Source organism: Bidens hawaiensis, unplaced genomic scaffold (genome assembly GCF_021521415.1).
Source record: "Bidens hawaiensis isolate Kalapana, Puna unplaced genomic scaffold, B.hawaiensis_p1.1 tig00042975_1, whole genome shotgun sequence".
NCBI lineage: Eukaryota > Viridiplantae > Streptophyta > Magnoliopsida > Asterales > Asteraceae > Bidens > Bidens hawaiensis.
In genome coordinates this window covers 126,344-147,363 of record NW_027505816.1, presented here as the reverse complement: position 1 = coordinate 147,363, position 21,020 = coordinate 126,344, and the positions used below count along the sequence as shown (strand labels likewise).

The window sequence follows — 21,020 nt, the reverse complement described above, 5'->3', positions numbered from 1 at the left end:
AACCGTGTGTAACACGAGCTCAAGTTATATAATGGATTTGGAACCATGGACTCGTGCTACAAGTTATAAAATACTCCTATTTTAACTTTTCATTTGTTAGTCTTTTTATGTTTTTGTATTTGATTCAAATAGGTTATTCTTATAATTTATGTAAAATAACCATTAATTTATAAGTACAAACATTTGCATTTTATTAAATTTATATAATGTTAGTTTTTTTTTAAAATATGTTGTATGAATGATTTTGAAAATTATATATACATGTGTTAAAACAAAACAATAAAATTAATTAATATCTAAATTCCAAATAGCTAGACCTTGCGATGTTGTCCGTTTAAATCTCGAGTTCACGCGAGGTTTCGTCTCACCGTGTGTTACGTCGGAGAATTCTTTTATTGTGATAACACAATGACTGTCAAGCAGCAGCCAAATGTATGGTTTATTGGGAGAAGACGTCGTATGCCCAGTTAAAACAACATAATGTGACAAAGTGAGATAACGAGACTTTAAAATCGAAGAGCATGGTAATAAAAATAGAAACTAGAAATAGTGGAATATTCTTCTTTCTCTTTCAAGATTAAAAAAAAAAAGAAAAATACTTTTTTCTTTGTTAGAATTGATTTCCATTTTCCGCCATGCCTTCTTGCTTCAGGAAGCTCTGCTGCTTCAAAATGAAATTCTCAATGGCAATCTGAAACTCCTCGTTACTCAACTCCTCCACCGTCTCCGATGACTTATCCTCGCCGGAAGTCACTAACAAGCCACTTCTCTCCGCCGTCACCGACCGCCGTAGCTCACGCTGTTGAGCTTTAATCGAAATCTCGCGCTTCAATTTCTCCGATTGAGTCCGCCGGAACCTCTCTAATTGCCTCACCGCCTGCTTAATCGCCACTTCAATTTCAGTTTCCGTAACGCCGTCGTTTTCGTTAGGTTCTTCTTCTCCGTACGTCTCCTCCGTTTTGATGACGTCATTATCATAATAAAGTTCTCCGTTAGGTTTTTCTTCTTCCTCCGTCACCGGCGTAACGGTAACTGACTCTCCGATTGAAGCATCTCCGGTAGTTTTCCGGTAACTGTATGTATTTCCGTCGTCCGTACAACGCGAAAGCACGTAACACACAACAATAATCACATTCCCGACGAGAAAAACAACGCGATGGTTCAACAAACTTGACGAAAACGTCAACAAGTTATCTCCGAATGATTTAATAACAGAAACAACGCGAGACGACGACCGAGAAATCAACGCGACGGCGATTAATAGCTCGATCAAATGAAACAGATTCGAAACGTGTCGAAACAGTTTATACCTGTAAAATCACACAATACGCACATTGACCTAATTTGAATTGAAACTACAGATTTGAAATAATAAGAAACAGTTTATATATTTATATATTATTATACCTGTGAAGTACATTGGCCTTGTCGTCTTCATCCATTTTTTCATCTAAGCAAGCAAAAACTGGAGGATTGAGCAAGGAAAATGATGATATATGGAGAGAATGAGAGATTGACGGAATCATGGAAACAGACACAGTACAAATATATACGATGATAATGGTTAGGGCACCAACTGCTGAAATGCACACAGCATTACCGTCAACTGTATGAAGGTATGTCGATTCTCTTCATAATTATTATTTTGTCTCTTATAGTAACAAATACTAATGTTTTAAATCGGATACATATAATTTCATTTTTCTAAGATAGAATATTAGTTAATCGTGGTAACACCATGAGTAGTGGAGCTATGTTAGGAAGCAATTTTAACACGTGACGCTGGGTTAGCAAATGAGATGATTTTCATTTTAGGGTTTAGAGGTTTGTAGTTTAAAATCGCCTAATCATAGTAAACTATTATTCTTTTGAGACGCAACATGGCAACAAATACATGCCGGAGGGTTCACGGCAATGCGGGGGGGGGGGGGGGGGTGATTTTGCCCTTTATCGTCCCGCTACACTTAGTCTAAGTTGGTATCAGTTACAATATTCGTCATGTGTATAATAATCCGCAAAGGATTCTAATAGTTGATTAATAAGAATTGTAAATCAAGGAGGCCTGCGCAACTCGTCCACCGGTGGAGCTTAGCCCTTTGAGTAACATTAATTCACAGGATCCATCGATTACTTGGTACAAATGGTGTAATTTTTGATATTTCTATATAACTTGCGCTTGTCGTTTCGGTCTTTGTCGTTTCTTCCATCTTTATATATAACAAATTCGTCCTTAAGAAAAATTAGTTATTTATTTGGGTTAGTTATAATGTAGGGCTGTGTGACAATTAAAGTTGATTTGTTGTGAGTTAATAAATAGATAATTAGTAATTTAAGTGGTTGAAGATTGTGTATCTTTAAAATATTATTAAGTATGGAATCAAGACTCGTATGCATATTCCTTCTGGCTATGTAAAAAGATTTAGGATTGTGTGTTTTGTTGGGTTCGTAAGTGTTAAAAGGTGAATGAGTAGATGTGAGATTCAATCTTTACATCATAATATTTTTTAGTGGGTTTGAAAAAAATATGTATGTTTATGAGTCATCATATGGTTTTATACTCTGTTTGATTCAGAAATTTGTTAAAGTTTTACTTGAATTGGAATATGAAATTAGATGGATAATATGTTTCAGTTATTTGTACAGAATTATACCTTCGGTTCAGATAGTAAAGATATTCATCAGTAAGTTCCATGATGAACGAGCATGATGAACTACGCGTTGCTACTAGGTTGTATCGCCTCTTTCACATATCTTTTACTCGAATAACCAAATAATCACACTTTTAACATTTGTTATAAACTAATTACAAAGAACTTGATTAAAATCATTGTGATTAACTAAGAAATGGAAGCACTTCTTACGCACTTATCTTTGTTGATTGTTAGGACACGCACATAGAATATCGACCATGAATCCACATGTTTAAATGGAAACCCAATCCCCAAATGTATGGTATGTCAGAGCATTCGCAATGGAACCCTCGTTTCCACCAACATAATTTAACTATAATGCATAATTATTCCCTATATGTTCACTTTTAAAAAACATACCAGTTCGGTCAACAAAGGTCAAACTGGTTTATGATTGGTTATTGACCAGTTTTGACGATTTCAGTTCGTTTTAACCATTTTGGACAGGTTTCAATGGGGTGGGCAATAAACAGGTCTCGTATCGACAGTTTCAGCGGTTCCAAACCGATTCCTTTATTATCATTCCAAACTAGTTCGAGTAATCGGTTTGGTTCGGTTAACCAGTTCCAATGTGCACCTCTACTAGTTAACCCACCTAGATCCCTTTTTATCAATCATGACCTACCTGCAAGCCCACATACAAGGCCCAGTGGGTTCCCATGACCAAGGCTCAACTTCCAGATCATTCTTGGGCCTTTAAAACGGGTTATCTTATATTCTTATGCCTCTCACGAGTCACTCACGGCCCATGCACGACTTCGCCACCCTTCCACAAACGTATAAAGAAAGGCCAATGCATGTCTTACGGCATACCTTAAGTTTTCATTTCTTTTAGAGATGAGTTCGATGACATCTTACGATTATACGAACCATGTTTAAATGTTTAATTAATGAAATTTTAGAAATTAGAAACATGAGTACATGACTATTTGGCAGAGTCTTGTAATTGCGTTTGATTCTTTTTTATCTTAAATATGTGAAGATATCTTGCTAATTGTGTTTGATTTTTGTGTATGGATTGATTTCTAGTTTCTTATAGAGAAGTATCTTGGTAATTCCTTTTTTAAAAAAATGGTATTAAATATATATTTGATATTTCGTCACATTACGACATATACAAGTTTAATTAATCAATAAATATATGGCCTATGTTTTTCGAACATTACGACTTGTTAGCTTTGAAATTTGAGGTTAACTGTCCACTTCCTCTAGCCATTATTTTCTACTATGACAACATTACAATATGTATCTCGCAACCTATAATGGAATATATATTATTTATATGGGTTAACTTTGAGTTCTGTATATTCCATGTAACATACAATTCATTGGCATATTAACATTCAAACACATCTCTTCATTTTATCATGTCATATTGTTTTTCTTAAAATAAAATAAAATAAAAGAAAAGAAAAAAGAAATGAAAACTCATCTCTCCTTGTGTACTAGCTTCATCACTCCTTACTTCTCCTTGTTGGTTGACCACAGAATTAGGGTTGTCGGTGATCCATCATAAAAGTATGTGTGAGTTCATTTTGCGACGAAACATCTATAAAATTAAGAAAGTGAAAGATTAGATTTTCGCTAAAACTTTTGGTCTTTGTTGGTTAAATAAACATTGAAGAACATGGGCCATTGGTGATCTATAAGAAATATACAGTTTAATAAGTACTTCTCTTTGGTTTTTTGCATTCATGATTATCTAAATACAAATTTCATCCCTTTAATTATTAATAATTCAAGGTACTCCCAACGCCTCTTTGGATTTCATGAATGCTTCATTAGTTAAATACAAATTTCACATGTCAATTAATGACGGAATAGGCGGATTTGGAACTAATCACTAACTAAAATGAGTTTGCATCGGTTCATATGTCTTATGTGGATGTTGGGAAACCAATGGTGTATGTGAATCTATACTGATTTCAACATCTACGGTGAGAGTTGGTCGATTAATATTGGAATGAGTGGTCTTGAAATATATGGACCTTGTGAATACCCCAGAATGGTATACACTTGTTTGCTTAAAATGTGTGAGCTGACTTATGATGTACATCATTTGCATAAGTTTCTTTTTAGCTTTAAAAATGATTCTTTGTTCACAATTAACTCGTGTAAAACAATTCAAATAAAGTTATGAAATACCTAACATGTCGCACGGTTCACGAGTATCCGGATGAAAGATGTGGAAGCCAATGGTGCACACTTGCAACGTACGAATATGGAAACCAATGATGCACACGACATAAGTTTCTATAAGATCTGACTTGTCATGTAAAATGAGACTAGCTAGTCTTGTTATTAACTAATAATGTGATATTATAACAAAAAAAGATGTATTTTTCAGTAAGATTTGAAAACGAATGATGATTTCAAGACTGTATTTTTCTTTGGCCAAAAAAAGATGTGATATCATTCGCCAATGCTAGATCACGGGTTACAATGGAAGAACAAAGAAAGTCTCATCTTGCATCACATGCAGCAACCACTGCCGGAACCGCGTTACACGCAACTACCAACAAAACGGCAGGTCACCCGACACATGCGGAGTATAGATCTGAATCAGAAAGGGTCGTGGGCGTGGTCGTAATCGTGGTCGAGGTCGTGGACGTTCAGGTTGGGGTCGGGGTCGCGTATCCGGATATAATAACCATACTACCACCGGTTATGGGTACAACACACCACCACCTGATTACGGACACCTTAACAATTATGGGCCAGCTCATAACTATTCTTCACCATCTTGGACTCCTAACAGTAATCAAACCTCAAATTGGCCCAACCCACCATGCCCGTACCCCACCACCCCTCGGCCCAATGCAAACTCTGGGAACCCGACTGCAGGTCTTCTTGGACCACGATCCAACCAGGCCTACACCGCGGCGTATACACCAACTAATATCGAACAGGCTCTCTACACCATGTCTCTTAATCCACCTGATCAGCGGAACATGGACACTGGCGCAACCTCTCACATAACGAATAATCCGGGTAATTTTCATTCATTTTTTAATAATGGCGTTTTCCATAATATAATTGTCGGCAACGGCACTACCATTCCGGTAAATGGACAAGGCCATCAATACCTACCACCTCCATACCCTCCACTAAAACTTAATAATGTCCTTTATGCCCCTAAATTAATTAAAAATCTTATTTCTGTCCGTCGCCTTACTACTGATAATTGGGTTTCTATCGAATTTGATCCCTTTGGTTTTCTTGTGAAGGATTTCAAGACCCGGATCCCTATCCTTCGATGCAACAGCAGCGGTGATTTATACCCTCTTCTTTCGCCAGAGTCTACCCAATACACACCTCCTTCAACTTTTGCTGCTATTTCCAACCAATTATGGCACCAACGTTTGGGTCATCCCGGACCAGCTTTACTTCAGTTTTTAAAACATTCGAATGTTATTTCTTTTACTAAATTAAATAAGACTATATGTCAATCGTGTGTTTTTGGGAAGAGTGTTAAATTACCATTTATGACGTCTCATACATGTTCGAATTTACCTTTCGATATTATTCATAGCGACTTGTGGACCTCTCCTATTGTTAGTAATGGAGGTCATCGTTATTACATTCTATTTTTAGACGACCACACTAAGTTTCTATGGACATATCCATTAGCCAAAAAATCCCAGGTCCACTCTATATTTTGTAGTTTCTCTAAACAAATAGAAACACAATTTGAACGAAATATTAAAAACCTCCAATGTGATAATGGGACAGAATACGTAAATAATTCGTTCAAACAATATTGTGATCAAAAGGGTATGATGTTTCGTCTATCATGCCCACACACATCTTCCCAAAATGGAAAAGCGGAACGCAAAATCCGCTCCATCAACAACATCATTCGCACTCTTCTTGCCCTTGCCTCTCTTCCTTCATCTTTTTGGCATCACGCTCTTGAGGTTGCCACTTATCTTCTGAATATTCTCCCACGTAAAAACCACATCTTTAAAACTCCTACCGAACTACTCTATAATAGACACCCATGCTACCCTCTTCACCCGTCCACCCTTACTCATAAACTTTCCCATCGCTCTCATCCATGTGTTTTTCTTGGTTACCCTCAAAATCATAGGGGTTATAAATGCCTAGACATTAAAACCAATCAAATCACCATCTCACGACATGTCGCCTTTGATGAAACAATTTTCCCATTTTCAAATAACCCATCCAACACCCTTTCATCATACACTGAACCTCATAATTTCCTCAACACCCCTCCCCATCCACACCTATGGTCTCATATAATCACTCCATCCCAAGTCTCACCTATCCAGCCCACATCCCCTATCACTCCAGACCCAACATCCAAAACACAAACCCCACCCTCTTCTCCTCTCACGGCCCAAATACCCTCCCCACATCTCACGGCACACCCAACCCCACCTTCCTCACCACTCACTACCCCACCACCACTTCCCAACGTACAACCTACCACACCTCTGTCTCCACCCACATCCATAAACTCTTACCAACCTACACATGATCCACCTCCTGTTGCTCGCACCATGCGCACCCGCGGTATGGACGGCATCGTGAAACCAAAGAAAACCTTTAATTTATCGGCCACCACTATCTCTCCTATACCTAAAAACCCCACCTATGCCTTGTCCATCCCGGTGTGGTATAATGCCATGCAAGACGAGTATAACGCACTTATTAAAAATGAGACTGGGAACTTGTCCCCCGTCATCCACAAATGAATGTTATACGTAGCATGTGGTTGTTCAAACATAAATTTAATTCGGATGGTACTTTAGAGAGGTATAAGGCACGATTGGTTTGTGATGGTAGATTGCAACAGGTTGGTATAGACTGTGGGGAAACTTTTAGTCCGGTGGTTAAGCCGGCTACGATACGTACTGTATTATCCATTGCTTGTTGCAGGTCGTGGCCGGTGCATCAGTTGGATGTAACCAATGCATTTTTACACGGCACACTTAATGAAACTGTCTACATGTATCAACCCATGGGGTTTCGCAGCAAAACTCATCCAGATTATGTATGTCGACTCAAACGGTCCTTATGCAGCCTCAAACAAGCCCCGCGAGCATGGTACCAACGTTTTACAGATTATGTTCTACACATGGGGTTTCAACAAAGTAAATGTGATAATTCTCTGTTCATCTTACATCGCGGGTCTCACACAGCTTATTTATTACTTTATGTAGATGATATTCTTCTGACGTCATCTTCTGAAGTTCTTCGTCAACAGATAATGAGCACTTTGGCAAATGAATTCTCCATGAAAGACCTAGGTCAGCTCAGTTACTTCCTAGGTATTTCGGTTACCCGGACCTGTGACTCTATGTTTCTGAATCAATCTTCTTATGCTCATGAGATTATCCGATGTGCTGGTATGCAAGCATGCAAACCCGCACCCACTCCCGTAGACTCATATGGTAAAATGAGAGCTGATTCGGGTACACCGTTCGAAGACCCGACATTGTATCTTAGCATGGCTGGTGCGCTGCAATATCTTACTTTTACAAGACCTGACATAAGTTATGCCGTTCAACAAGTCTGCATGCATATGCATGCCCCGCGGTCCTCCCATTGGGAAGCTCTCAAACGCATTCTTCGGTACATTCAGGGCACGGTACACTTTGGACTCACACTTAGCAAATCGGTTGATCCTTCGTTACTTGCTTACACTAACGCCGATTGGGCTGGCTGTCCGGACACTCGCTGATCGACATCCGGATATTGTGTTTATTACGGAGCCAATCTTATCTCTTGGTCCTCTAAACGGCAGCCTACTATCTCCCGCTCGAGTGCCGAGGCTGAATACCGAGGAGTGGCAAATGTTGTTTCGGAAATTTGTTGGCTTCGTAATCTTCTATTGGAACTACACCGTCCGTTACTACGTGCCACTATCGTGTACTGTGACAACGTTAGCGCGATATATCTCTCGGGAAACCCCGTACACCATCAGCGTACAAAGCATATTGAGCTCGACATTCACTTCGTTCGTGAACAGGTTCAGCGCGGGCAGGTTCGTATTCATCACGTTCCGTCTTCTTACCAGATCGCGGATATATTTACCAAGGGTCTACCTCGCACTTTATTTGAAGATTTTCGGTCCAGTCTCAACATCCGGTGCCCTCCCGTTTCGACTGTAGGGGTGTAATAGACGTACACTTATATTTAGAATATATTGTTATTATTATAGTCATTGATGTATAGAATATTATCCCATAATTAGGAGATTCGGTTGTATCTTTATATATACGTTTAATGAGAGAAGGGATGGCAAGCATTGAAAATAATATCTCCTTCATAAACCTTTGTCACAAATTGTAATTTAGCAAACTACCCATATAGTTAGGGTTGGGTTTATCATGTGGTAAACTACCTATGAACCTTACCCACACTACTGTCATGACCCCTCTTAGGCCTTGAGGAGTTGAGGCATGCCTTCACAGTTCACACATGATAACTCCACGTCACGTTTGTAGCTCTAACTCCCCTTTAATTTAACGCTTGAAATACCTTCACCCCATTAACGCATCATCAAGCTTCACGCCTTCACCCTTGACCACCCTTTTACCTTCTTTCACGCTTGTTAACCTCTTAAAGAATCCGAACTATAAAGCCACGTAACACATATGAGGGGTGGTCAAACAACCCATTAATGTGGTTAGATCAGTTTTAACGCCCTGGACGTTAACACATACCCGAAGTCCTTACGCGCTATTGTGAACTTATATAACCTAAATCAACTCCTTTATTCATGATAAGGGCCATTAAGGTACCACTAATTATACATGATCTCTCTCACTAATGTACTAATTATCATACACATGTCTTTTGCACCAACAATATTTGCATTGACTTCGTGACTTAAGTGTAACCTAAAATGACTCTTTACTAGTCATGTTGTATTGTCATTTATTTAAAAAGAACTTACAATATTTTGTTATGAATATAAAGTAAATCATATATCGCCGATGGACAAAAGGCCGACGCCGTGGCAATCCTTTGTTGATTAGTTGATAAAAGTTTCATCATATCCCGTTAGTGCCCACACCTTGTCTCAGAGTAGCTAGGTTAACCATGCCTTGTATAAGAATAATGTATATGAACTATGAACACTGAAGATCATTAATTGCTAATACCAATCATATCACAACTATAAATACTTGCCAACAAACATTTTTACATTCATGCATTTCTCATTTATAATTCTCAACACTATACATATGGAGGTTGATCACAGGATATCCTTCTATCTTGTGACAAGTCTAACGACGTTGTTCATCTTAGCATATCCACGCCGGAAGGCTATTCAATTGCTTGAAATTATTGGTCATTGACCATTTCAAAGACGATATAATATCAATATAAAAAATGTAATATTATCGTGCAACTGTTTTCGGCTTTCTTCTAGCTACTTGCTGAGAGTCATTTTCGTTTTCTAATGAAAATTCCGTTATTCAAAATGATAAAAAAAAATTATTGCTAAACTACATTTTCATTGTCTCTTTCAAGTTTCAATTACCAATATTTTATGAAAATGCTAGATTTTGTAAATCTACTTGGTGTGCTTTTCAAGCGTGTGTTTGTTGGTAAGCCATCTGAGCACGTTCAAATTGGAGTTTACTTAAATACAAAGGCGTCTTATCAATATTGTAAAATATGCATAAAAATTAAAACTTGTTATTCCCAATTTACAACCTACATATCATTCTATTTATATTAGTTTCAACATGTTGACCCACTGACATGTTTCAGTTAAGAATGCTGTTTTCATCTGAAAGCTAAAAGACTGTAACTTGACAGATTGCGTTTGAGATTTTGGATGTCTCGAATGAGTAGTAAAAAAATGAATTCTCTTATATATTTCTACGGATCAACGTTACTCGTGAAATTTTTTTGGGTTAATTGTATATTGGGCTAACTAATTGTAACTTGTTTTAGAAACTAATGTTTTAATTTTATAAATATACAGAGAACTTTGGGCTCGTCAGAATGGGTCCTAAGCGGTTACGCATCGCTACCCCCACCTAAAATCCGTCCCTGATGTTTACGAACCATTTTTCTTAGAACATCTAACTTGGGACTTGCAATTGATCCTAAAGTCTTCAAGAAAGTAATAATGTTAGTCCTGTTATTGATTTTGATGTCAATAATAACTTTAGTCCTCTTAACATTTGAAATGACCATTCAAATTTGAAGTACACTAAAAAAGAGATACTTCCAAAAACATTTGAAAAGCAATGTACGAACTAAAACATATTCTACACACACTATTTTTAACATCGCTTTCTTTTCTCATCACATAGGGTGAAAGGTTTTTTATTTAAAGGTTTATTAAATAAAGTTGATTATTACATACAAATAATTCATTAATCATCATCACATAAAACTAAAAGATAGAAGAGTAAACTTCATCTAATTTCCTTTTTAAAAATTTTGCTTGACGTTCTACCGCACACTCTTAAAAGTTAAAAGAGCATGCTCTTTTAACTTTAGACGGTGTCACATGATAGTGGGGAGGGTGATTGAACTTCGAAGTGACTGAGAAGAGATCAAGTACACGACCGAATGTGTCGAAGGTTTCATTTTATTATAAATTAAACATAATCGTCTTATAAAAATTTAGAAAACATTTTTAATTTCATATTGTATTCACGTTATAGTTTTGTAACATGTTGAAGTTCAAATTAAACTATAATATAATATAATTGTAGTTTAGCCTTTTTCTCATTATTTGATTGATTTATACGTTATAGCAACATGCTTTTATGTTCAACAAATGATAGAAAAAGGTGTTGGATCCTAAGTGGGAGCATTCTCCTCTTACTTTTCCAATAATCGCATAGAACCCTGCGTACCACCCATGTGTCTCTTTGCCCCTCGGCTGTTTCACCAAAATGAACCTTTCATATTTGTCTTCAACTTTGTATTATTGCTAACCACTATTAAAATAAATTCATGTATACCATCTTCAATTATTATCACTTACTAGTTAGTATCTATAGAGCAGTTACATTGAGTTTGGATAAAATATGTAGTTTTCTTGAATAGTTGAATGCTCCTACCACTTTTCTGACATTCACAATTTTAGTAAAACGTACTATACATGGATAGAAAAGTTGAATGCACCCATTTTGTAGAAGTTCATACAAGTATCATCTCATACTTCATAAATACACAAGGGTACATCCACACTTTATTAAAGATTTAAATCCTACAACTACTTGAGCAAAGACACTTGTTATAACTAAGCCTCGCCGATTTCTAGCTAGAAGGACATATGATAGAGAGTTAAAAACCACATAAAAAGTTGTTTATATTGCTTTAAATATGACCAGATTGTACGGTTCATAGGTCTTGGTGGGTTGGTCAAGACGAGATTGCAGAAGGCAGGAAGGGGCACATGTAGGGATAAGCTTGGTACCAAAACGGGCATTGTTCCCCAATTTTCCAAAAACTTAGTCCCAGTATCGAAAATGCATGCTTGGTTAGGCCACTGGTACCTTAGGGAAAAAAATCGGTAAATACCGGTACCAATCCTGAATTTCCCGATCCTGATTTTTTAAAAACTTGATCCCGGTATCATTTACTCATCCCCGGACACAAGGCAACCGGCCCTAATCGCAACCTGTTTAATTATTTTTTTTATCATGAAGTAATAAAACTTAGATTAGTTTCTATATATATTTCATGTTTATTTTTTGAACGGAGTATAAACATCTCAAAATTATCTATCAAATAAAGAATACATAGCAGTTATCCATAAACGTATGCCAGTTTAAACTTAACCACATCCGTGTTTTGTTTATTGCTCTACGTTTGTGTTCAGTTCGTGTATGTTTATTCCAAATACAATTATACAGATAACCACTTCTCTTTCTGTCCCACTATATTTGAGCAGCGCTTCGATGATCTCTTGATCTAGTTATACATGATGTTTCAATGATTCGAGTCCTACCAAGTGGACGGCAAACAAATTTTAGAGGATGTGTGCTCGTTAAAAAAGCATCTAACTAACACTAGATACAAATACTGATCATTGTTATCACGAACCTAATACTCGACCATTAAAAGAATAATAATTGAACCATATTCGCAAGTTGCAAGTTGAAAAAGGTAGGGACCAAATGCATGTCAGCCACATACTTAAAGGGCCATACTAGTAACTAACTCAAATCATTAATCTGAACATATATAGAACCAAAGAGAGATTCATAACAATAATAATAATTCACGTGGACTAGTAATAAATCTGACACAACACCGGAGTGTTTCTCGTTGTCACTCTTGCTCATTCAACACAACATATTAAGTTCATATTAATGTTATTAAATATTATTATTATTCACTCTTCTCTTCAACCCTTTCTTTTTTATTGCATCAAACCTACTCTGTACTGTAATCCGAATCTTCCCAAGATTTTATTTTTATTCATCTTCTTCTTCTTCCACCTCGTAAACCAGATAATAAATTTGATTAGTTATCGTCAAAAACACGTTTTCTCATATGGGTTTTAGCGTATTGACCATATGAACACAAATATGTAAAGTATTTGATAAATGTGATACTTTTTGCATACTGGGACTTTTTATCCACCAAAAGATGGATTCTTGCTGTGCTACTTTTAATCCAAATTTGCATGTTCAAAACAGACCGACCGGTTTTGTAGAAAATGGGTTCTGGGGGAAGAAAATTATTAATTGTAAAAGTTCAAGAATTGAAAGCAGGAGGTTGAAGAAAGTTGGAGTGATTCAGGGTGTTGTGAAATCACCGGTTGATGAAGAGATTTTGGTAAGTATATATGTTGAAAATACCGGCACTGGTACCGGAAATAGCGTTACTATACCGAAGAATATATTGGTATGGTACGGGTACAAGTGTTTTGGTAAGGGAGTCGCTTTGTTTTTTTTTTTCATTGATCCTGGTACCGGTACGGTATGGAAACCGGTACATGTATTAGTAAGGTACTTGTAATGGTACCAAATATACCAAATAGGCTTGGTTCGGTATACCAGTACCAATATTGCAAAAAAAAATTAATAATAATAAAAAAAAATCTCATTCTTTGATTAAAGATGAATGGTTGATCTTGAATGATTAAAATTAAAAGTTTTTTTTTTTGCAGACATTTGAGACAAGATTTATGGAAGAGAGGAAAGTGGATCCAAAGACAGTGGCATCCATTATCTTGGGTGGAGGTGCAGGGACCAGACTGTTTCCTCTTACCAGCAAAAGAGCCAAACCAGCTGTGAGTCAAATCTTTACAAACCCATTATCATCATTTATGTTCACATTGGTTTTAAATACCTACTTTTAGTTTGGTGTGAATTTGTAGTGCTAACAAAATGTGAATTTTGTCCAACCATTTATCCGGTTTGCCGGTCAGTGTCATAACCTAGCGACCCGATCACCTGAATGAAGGTTGTTCGAGAGTACTCAACGGATCAGTGACGGTTCCTGATCCGGTTAGGTGCTTAGAATTATCAGATTTTAGGTTGTCGTTTCTATACATTTAATAAACATGTGTGTTCAGGTTGACATGTTTAATCCATTTAATTAAAAGGGATAGTATTTTTGGTTGACATATTTAACCGTCTAATTAGACCGACTTTCAATTTAAAAAAAAAGGTATATTTTATATCTTTCGTTTACGACGTTTAGCCCATTTTGTTACAACTCACCTACCCATTTAGCGTGTTTATAACTTGGTTACAACCGGTTGATGTCCTAAATAACTAGCAACTTTTGTCACCTATTAACTTGTTTTGGTTCTTCAAGTCATGCTACTTAATTCTGATTTGAAATGATTTAAACAAGATTTGTACGTGGTGATTTATGATGGAATGATATGCAGGTTCCAATTGGTGGATGTTACAGACTGATTGATGTTCCAATGAGTAATTGCATTAATAGTGGGATAAGGAAGATCTTTATCTTAACACAGTTTAATTCTTTTTCGCTCAATCGTCACTTGGCTCGCACTTATAACTTTGGAAACGGCATGAGTTTTGGGGACGGATTTGTGGAGGTATTAACATCTTTATGTTTGTCTCTATAAATTTTGAATTATCAAAGATTTGGAACTTGCTTTTTGTTCAAAATTTACTAATATCTTGATTGTTGGTTTTAATAATTAAATCATGCTAGATTTAGTTTCCATTCTTGAAAACTGAAAATGTTTTTGCGCTCCCACGGATATGTATAGTGGGAGAGGTAGTTATATGCTTACATAACCGTCATATGTAATACTGTTAGTGGTGTAGACAAACCAGGCTGAGCTCCAACTCGCTACGTTTACTTTAAGATAGCTTGAGCTCAACTACGTTTATTATTTTATTAATCAAGTTATTTTTGTAAATATATAATTATTTTTGTATACATTTATGAGCAAAACTTTTTAAAGAATAACTTTTCATAAAACATAATGTGTACTATTTGGTTATATTATTTATGTTTTATATAAATAATAATAAAACTTATTATGTAATTATATATTTTTATTAAATAAAAATGGTACATTTGTATTCATAATATGTTTGTTTAGGTTCGCGACCCTAGACATTCTCCGTATTCGAATTCCGAGCTCGTGCGTTTTATTAAATGAGCTCCAGTTAAGCTTGACTTGATTTGAGTATTTACAAGCCGATCCCGAGTGGCTCACGGGCGGCTCTACTCGTTTACACCCCTAAATTCATATCTAAGCAACATGTACAAGTGTTTATGTGGTTCTCATGGTTCTTAAATTCAGGTTTTGGCGGCCACCCAAACACCAGGAGAAGCCGGAAAGAAGTGGTTTCAAGGAACAGCAGATGCAGTTCGCCAGTTTATATGGTTGTTTGAGGTAAATAACTAGTCATATGACTGTCACATATTTTTCATTCTACATTTATGGGAACCTTTGAAACAATGTTATTTTATACAATTAATGTAGGATGCCAAGAACAAGAATGTTGAAAACATTCTAATTCTATCAGGAGACCATTTATACCGAATGGATTATATGGACTTCGTTCAGAAACACGTTGACACAAATGCTGATATAACAGTTTCATGCATTCCCATGGATGATAGGTATATAAATGTGTCGATTAAATCACAAACGGGTTAAATAATTTGGAAGTCTATTTCTAATGCATACAACCTCCTAAATTCTTACCAAAAGATTTGATTATTATTATTATATTGTTGTTGTTGTTGTTATTATTATAAAGTATTATTATTATAATGCAATGTTTTATCTCGGTTTTGCTTTGTAAGCCGTGCATCTGACTATGGGCTAATGAAGATTGATGAAACCGGACGAATAGTCCATTTTGCTGAGAAACCGAAGGGCAACATGCTAAAATCGATGGTGAATACTCGTAAAACCAATGAAAAAATTATTAAATACAAATAGATCCATTTGCTAATTTGGGTTTGACTTTGGATCATGAAGAAGGGACATCTTTTGACTTTTTCATGGTTGACTAAACTGCTATGTTTTTTATTCAGCAAGTTGACACCACTCTTCTCGGGTTATCCGACCATGAAGCGTTACAAAACCCGTACATTGCATCGATGGGTGTTTATGTATTCAAAACCGATGTTTTGCTAGAGCTTTTAAAATGGAAGTACCCGTCATGCAACGACTTTGGGTCTGAAATTATTCCATATGCGGTTGCAGAACACAATGTCCAAGTGAGGCTTTAACCTTTGACTTTTTCTGGTCAAAATTACCACAAGATTATTGATATCTTTGTTTTGTTGATAGGCGTATCTGTTCAAAGATTACTGGGAGGACATTGGTACCATAAAATCTCTTTTTGATGCCAACTTGGCCCTTACTGAACAGGTTAGTAAAACCGTATTCAACTGTGGTTTTGAAGTCATTGCATTTGAAATGACGCATTTACCCTTTTTGTGTTAATAGCCTCCAAATTTTGACTTCAACGATCCAAAGACACCGTTCTTCACGTCTCCAAGATTCTTGCCACCAACAAAAGTCGAAAGATGCAGGGTATATTTCGTTATAAATAATTATCATGATAAATGTGATTACAAAAATTACATTATTTAAGTAGTTGTCATAATTCTGGATATAATCAGCATTTTTTTGATCCATTTCATAATATTTTAAAAACCTGTTCAGATTGTTGATGCAATAGTCTCCCATGGGTGCTTCTTGCGAGAGTGTAGTGTCGAACACTCTGTAGTCGGTATACGCTCTCGTTTGGACCAAGGCGTGGAGCTAAAGGTGACATTTTTACCCTTCTCATGATACATTACATATTTACCCTTTCCAGAATTGTTAAATGACATAGTTACACTTGTGATAAATGACACATTTACTCGTTAAAAGACATACTTACCCTTCTCATAAAAAATAACATAGTTAAGTGACCATGATAAATGACATATTTATCCTTTTCAATTTCATTAAATGACATTTTTACCCTCCTAATGAAAAATTACATATTTTCGTTTGTCAGGATACCATGATGATGGGTGCAGACTACTACCAAACTGACTCAGAAATCGCGGCCCTTTTAGCCACTGGCAGAGTCCCGATCGGTGTTGGACCAAACACCAAAATAACGTAGGCATTCCTTCCCTCTCCCGCCTAGGGGCATCCTTACCATTATAACAATTATAGTAATATCTTTTTGTTGGTTCAGGAATTGTATAATTGACAAGAACGCAAAGATTGGAAAAGATGTGATTATTAAAAACAAAGATAACGTCGAAGAAGCAGACAGGTCGGATGAAGGGTTTTATATAAGATCAGGGATAACAGTCATCATAAAAAACGCAACGATTAAAGATGGAACTGTTGTGTAATAACATGCATTTTGTTTTTGAATATTGTTAGATATCTAGATTGACATAAGCGTTTTGCAGTATGAACTTGTTGGCTAATAAAAGATATGTAGAATAGTAAGTAGGTCGTTTATTTTGTAATAAATTAAGTTATGTAATGTTTATTTATTTTGTTACTAGTTTGAGGTCCGTGTATTACACGGGTAATTATTGAAAATTTTAAACTTTAACCATTAAGTGAAATACTATTCAGATAAATGATCATATATTGTTAATACAACTACAATTTACATTAAAATTACTTAATTAAAATTACACAAATATATTTAAATGTGTAAAAAAGTATAAATCAAGTCATAAATATATATGTTTCTGAAGCATTTTGGTCTGAGTTATAGAAGAAATATTGAAAACTAAATATTGATATTCTTATTGCTAAAACCCTTTATACTATACACAAAAAAAAGTCATATAAATAAATGACAGATAGTTCATACAGTAAATCGTTATACATATGAATTATAATTATAATATTCAATTTCAATGATTTAATGCTAAGCACCAAGATATGTATATATAATAAGTATTCTTCATGTTTGCAATATTTATAAAAAAATTTTGAGGAAAATTAAGAAAATACACATTTTCCTTTGTTCAAATGCATATGAGAAAATTTTAATACCAAATTTGAAACCAATCTTATATAAAAAGTTATAATAATGAATGAATCGGTTAAGCTTTATATTCAATTAAAATATTGAATTCATATATTGAAATAACTTAAAAGATAAAGGACCATATATTGAAATTGTTTGAGAAAAATGTGAGAAGGGCTATGAGGTTGACAAGTGGCAAAAGTGGTAGTTTTTTATTATAAAAGATAGATATGTTAGAATAAATATTCATTTGTAAAATATAAATGAAGAAATCAGTATTAAAATAAAAAAAATTTATATTAAGGTTTATTGACTATTGTATAGCTCAAGTTGTTAAAAGGTGTTCTAAAAGTATCATAAATAAATAGATAAGAGTTGTTTATACCAATGACGGACCCAAGAAATTTTCAAACAGAGGTCGGAAATTTTCTGAGTTAACTATCGCTATATACTCACAAGGGTCGATCATGATTATTACTCTATAAATCTGTAATACTACTAAAAAACATTTCACAAGGGACGTCCGACCAATGTTGCATGTCATTATCCTATAGACATAACTCGTAATCATGTTTTATAGGATTAGGGTAAAAAGCTTAGAGAAAAAAGATGGTGATACGATGAAGACGATATGATGAGTTTTTATCTTAATGTAGAGAGTTAGTTAGAATATAGGTATGGACCACACAATTTAATGTCACCAAACGTTGGTTACTGTAACTAGTTTATCAAACACCATCATCTCTTCATGTTCTTGGTACTACTATACGTCAACAACTACGTACATTGATAAGGCTGTTAACCATCACGTTCTTAGTACTATACATTGATGAGGTTGTTGACCATCAAGTTTGGTAAACACGTGAAATCTCTAGGTTGCTCTCAACTACTTTTGGATATTTTCAGCCTTCGTGAACGTGCAATTTAATCATTTAGATTAGAGTATTTCCCTTGTACACGAAATCAATAATCGGATAAGACAGACAGTTTCTATAAAATGTTATTTTATATGAAAATTTTATATTAAAGTTACACGATTTCATTATACAGGTGTCGAACCAAAACATTGATCGGAGTAAAAATGTCGTAACATTTCATGAACTCTTATGATGGTTGGGATGTAACCACCGCTTACAAGTTACATCAGTATCAGGTCTCCTATTTGGTAGCAAACTTAGTAGCTACCGAATTATTAAGATCCTACAAAATAATAAGATGCTATCCGATCGCTACAAAAAGTTTAAGATCCTACTAAATAACAAGATGCTATTAACACTATGTTGCGGTAGCAACTATAGTGTTACTACCAAGCTTCAAAGCTGATAACGAACTTAAGTAATAAAGTTACCACTAAGAATTGAATAACAACATGCTATTTAAGTCCATTGAAGACCATTCTCCATGCAAAGTCGCAAAAGCCAAAGAATAAGGAATCTTAACAGGATCCAAGTCTACATAGTGTCATGGCTGTGCAAAATAGTACTAACTGTATACAAAACAAATAAAAACATTTGGGCCTAAAATCTCTGGGCCTGAGGTAAATGGGTGCTAACATTAGTGATGTTCAACGAAACCGGTTCCTGGAACCGAACCGGTGGAACCGAACCGGACCCGAACCGGTTCCTACCCGTTTTTTGTAGGAACCGGACCCTATCTGATTCAACCCGATGATCCGTGACCGGTTCTTGCATTTCTGAGTGGGGGCGGGTAGGAACCGGAACCGAACCGGAACCGGTTCTGGAACCGAACCATCCGGAACCGGTTCTAGCCGTTGGATCGAATATAGCCGTTGGAAATCGTTTTTTTGGCCGTTTTTTGACCGTTGGGGTCAAAAATAGCCGTTTTTTGGCTCCCCCAAGCACCCCACTACTAGTATAAATAGGTATTTGGTGTCATGGTTCATCACAACACTCAAAACGCAAACCCGAACGCAAAAAAATACAAAAAAACGCTATTACAACGTTTTGAGTTCTCTAATCTCTTGTTTTCTCTTCTTCTATATTCATATTTGTTGTTATGGCTACCTCACAATCATCGGTTGGTCAAGGTTCCAACGCCGAACCAAGTTTCGTTCGTATTATACCTCATAATCGTAATCAAGAGATTTGGTGCAATCGGGATTTGGTTGAATTGAGTGACCATTCATTGAAGGCTCGGTGCAAGTTTTGTGGGATTTATTTAAACCCACTTTCGAATTCAAATTTGAAGAAACACATCGAAAAACCGTATTGCAAGGCGTTGAAAAAGAACGTCGATTCGCAACAAACGCAAATGGATAGTGAAGGCGGAATATTTACATACCAAATTGATCGAGTTCAAGATCGTATGGCGAAGTTTGTGATTCAAGAAGCTTTGCCGTTTAGCCACTTCGACAACCCTCGCTTAACCGCCATGATTCGAGATACGCTTCAACCACAATACACTCACGTAAGTCGTCATACTCTTAAACGTTATTGTTTAAAATTGTGGAAGAAGGCCAAAGAGGTACTAATTGCATATTTTGAAAATATAAATACGGGAATAAACTTAACTAGTGATGTTTGGTCGGCTCCACATGGTCTACCCGAATCTTATCTTTGTGTCACCGCTCATTGGGTAGACCCGTCATCGTGGGAAATGATGAAACGCACCATTGCTTTCGAACTCTTTGAGTATCCACATACGGGAGATAATTTGTTTGAAATTTTAGATTATGTTATAAAAACTTATAAACTAGAAAATAAAATATTTTCAATGGCATTTGATAACGCGTCGAATAATACATCGGCGGTTGATAAATTATAAAAAATAAAATATACGCCGATTTGCAATGGTGTATTTTTTCACTCAAGGTGTGTTGCACATATCATTAATTTAATCGTGCAAGATGGACTTGCTTCGGATG

General features: G+C 35.9%; 2 protein-coding genes across 2 annotated transcripts; one reads left to right on the top strand and one right to left on the bottom strand.

Annotated features, from left to right (window-relative positions):
• Nucleotides 1-550: 550 nt before the first annotated feature.
• Nucleotides 551-1,442, bottom strand: LOC143615450 (uncharacterized). The gene is made up of 2 exons (XM_077088570.1): nucleotides 1,408-1,442; nucleotides 551-1,319 (listed from the first exon to the last, which is right to left on the bottom strand). The coding sequence occupies exons 1-2, from the start codon at nucleotides 1,440-1,442 to the stop codon at nucleotides 611-613; spliced, it is 744 nt and encodes a 247-aa protein (XP_076944685.1). The 3' UTR covers nucleotides 551-610.
• Nucleotides 1,443-13,286: 11,844 nt separating this feature from the next.
• LOC143615451 (glucose-1-phosphate adenylyltransferase large subunit 1-like) lies at nucleotides 13,287-17,603 on the top strand. The gene is made up of 12 exons (XM_077088572.1): nucleotides 13,287-13,475; nucleotides 13,810-13,932; nucleotides 14,539-14,712; nucleotides 15,433-15,525; nucleotides 15,616-15,755; nucleotides 15,942-16,035; nucleotides 16,176-16,361; nucleotides 16,435-16,515; nucleotides 16,594-16,680; nucleotides 16,813-16,917; nucleotides 17,153-17,259; nucleotides 17,339-17,603. Exons 1-12 carry the CDS (start codon nucleotides 13,287-13,289, stop codon nucleotides 17,499-17,501), a joined length of 1,542 nt encoding a protein of 513 aa, XP_076944687.1. The 3' UTR covers nucleotides 17,502-17,603.
• The last annotated feature ends 3,417 nt before the right edge of the window (nucleotides 17,604-21,020 follow it).

Bases quoted from the DNA above. Each gene is read 5' to 3' on its own strand.
- LOC143615450 (XM_077088570.1), bottom strand. From the start codon at position 1,442: ATGGATGAAGACGACAAGGCCAATGTACTTCACAG. The intron at 1,320-1,407 runs GTATAATAATAT...GCGTATTGTGTG, and splicing joins AAGGCCAATGTACTTCACAG to ATTTTACAGGTATAAACTGT.
- LOC143615451 (XM_077088572.1), top strand. From the start codon at position 13,287: ATGGATTCTTGCTGTGCTACTTTTAATCCAAATTTGCATGTTCAAAAC. The intron at 13,933-14,538 runs GTGAGTCAAATC...AATGATATGCAG, and splicing joins GCAAAAGAGCCAAACCAGCT to GTTCCAATTGGTGGATGTTA. The intron at 16,918-17,152 runs GTGACATTTTTA...TTCGTTTGTCAG, and splicing joins ACCAAGGCGTGGAGCTAAAG to GATACCATGATGATGGGTGC.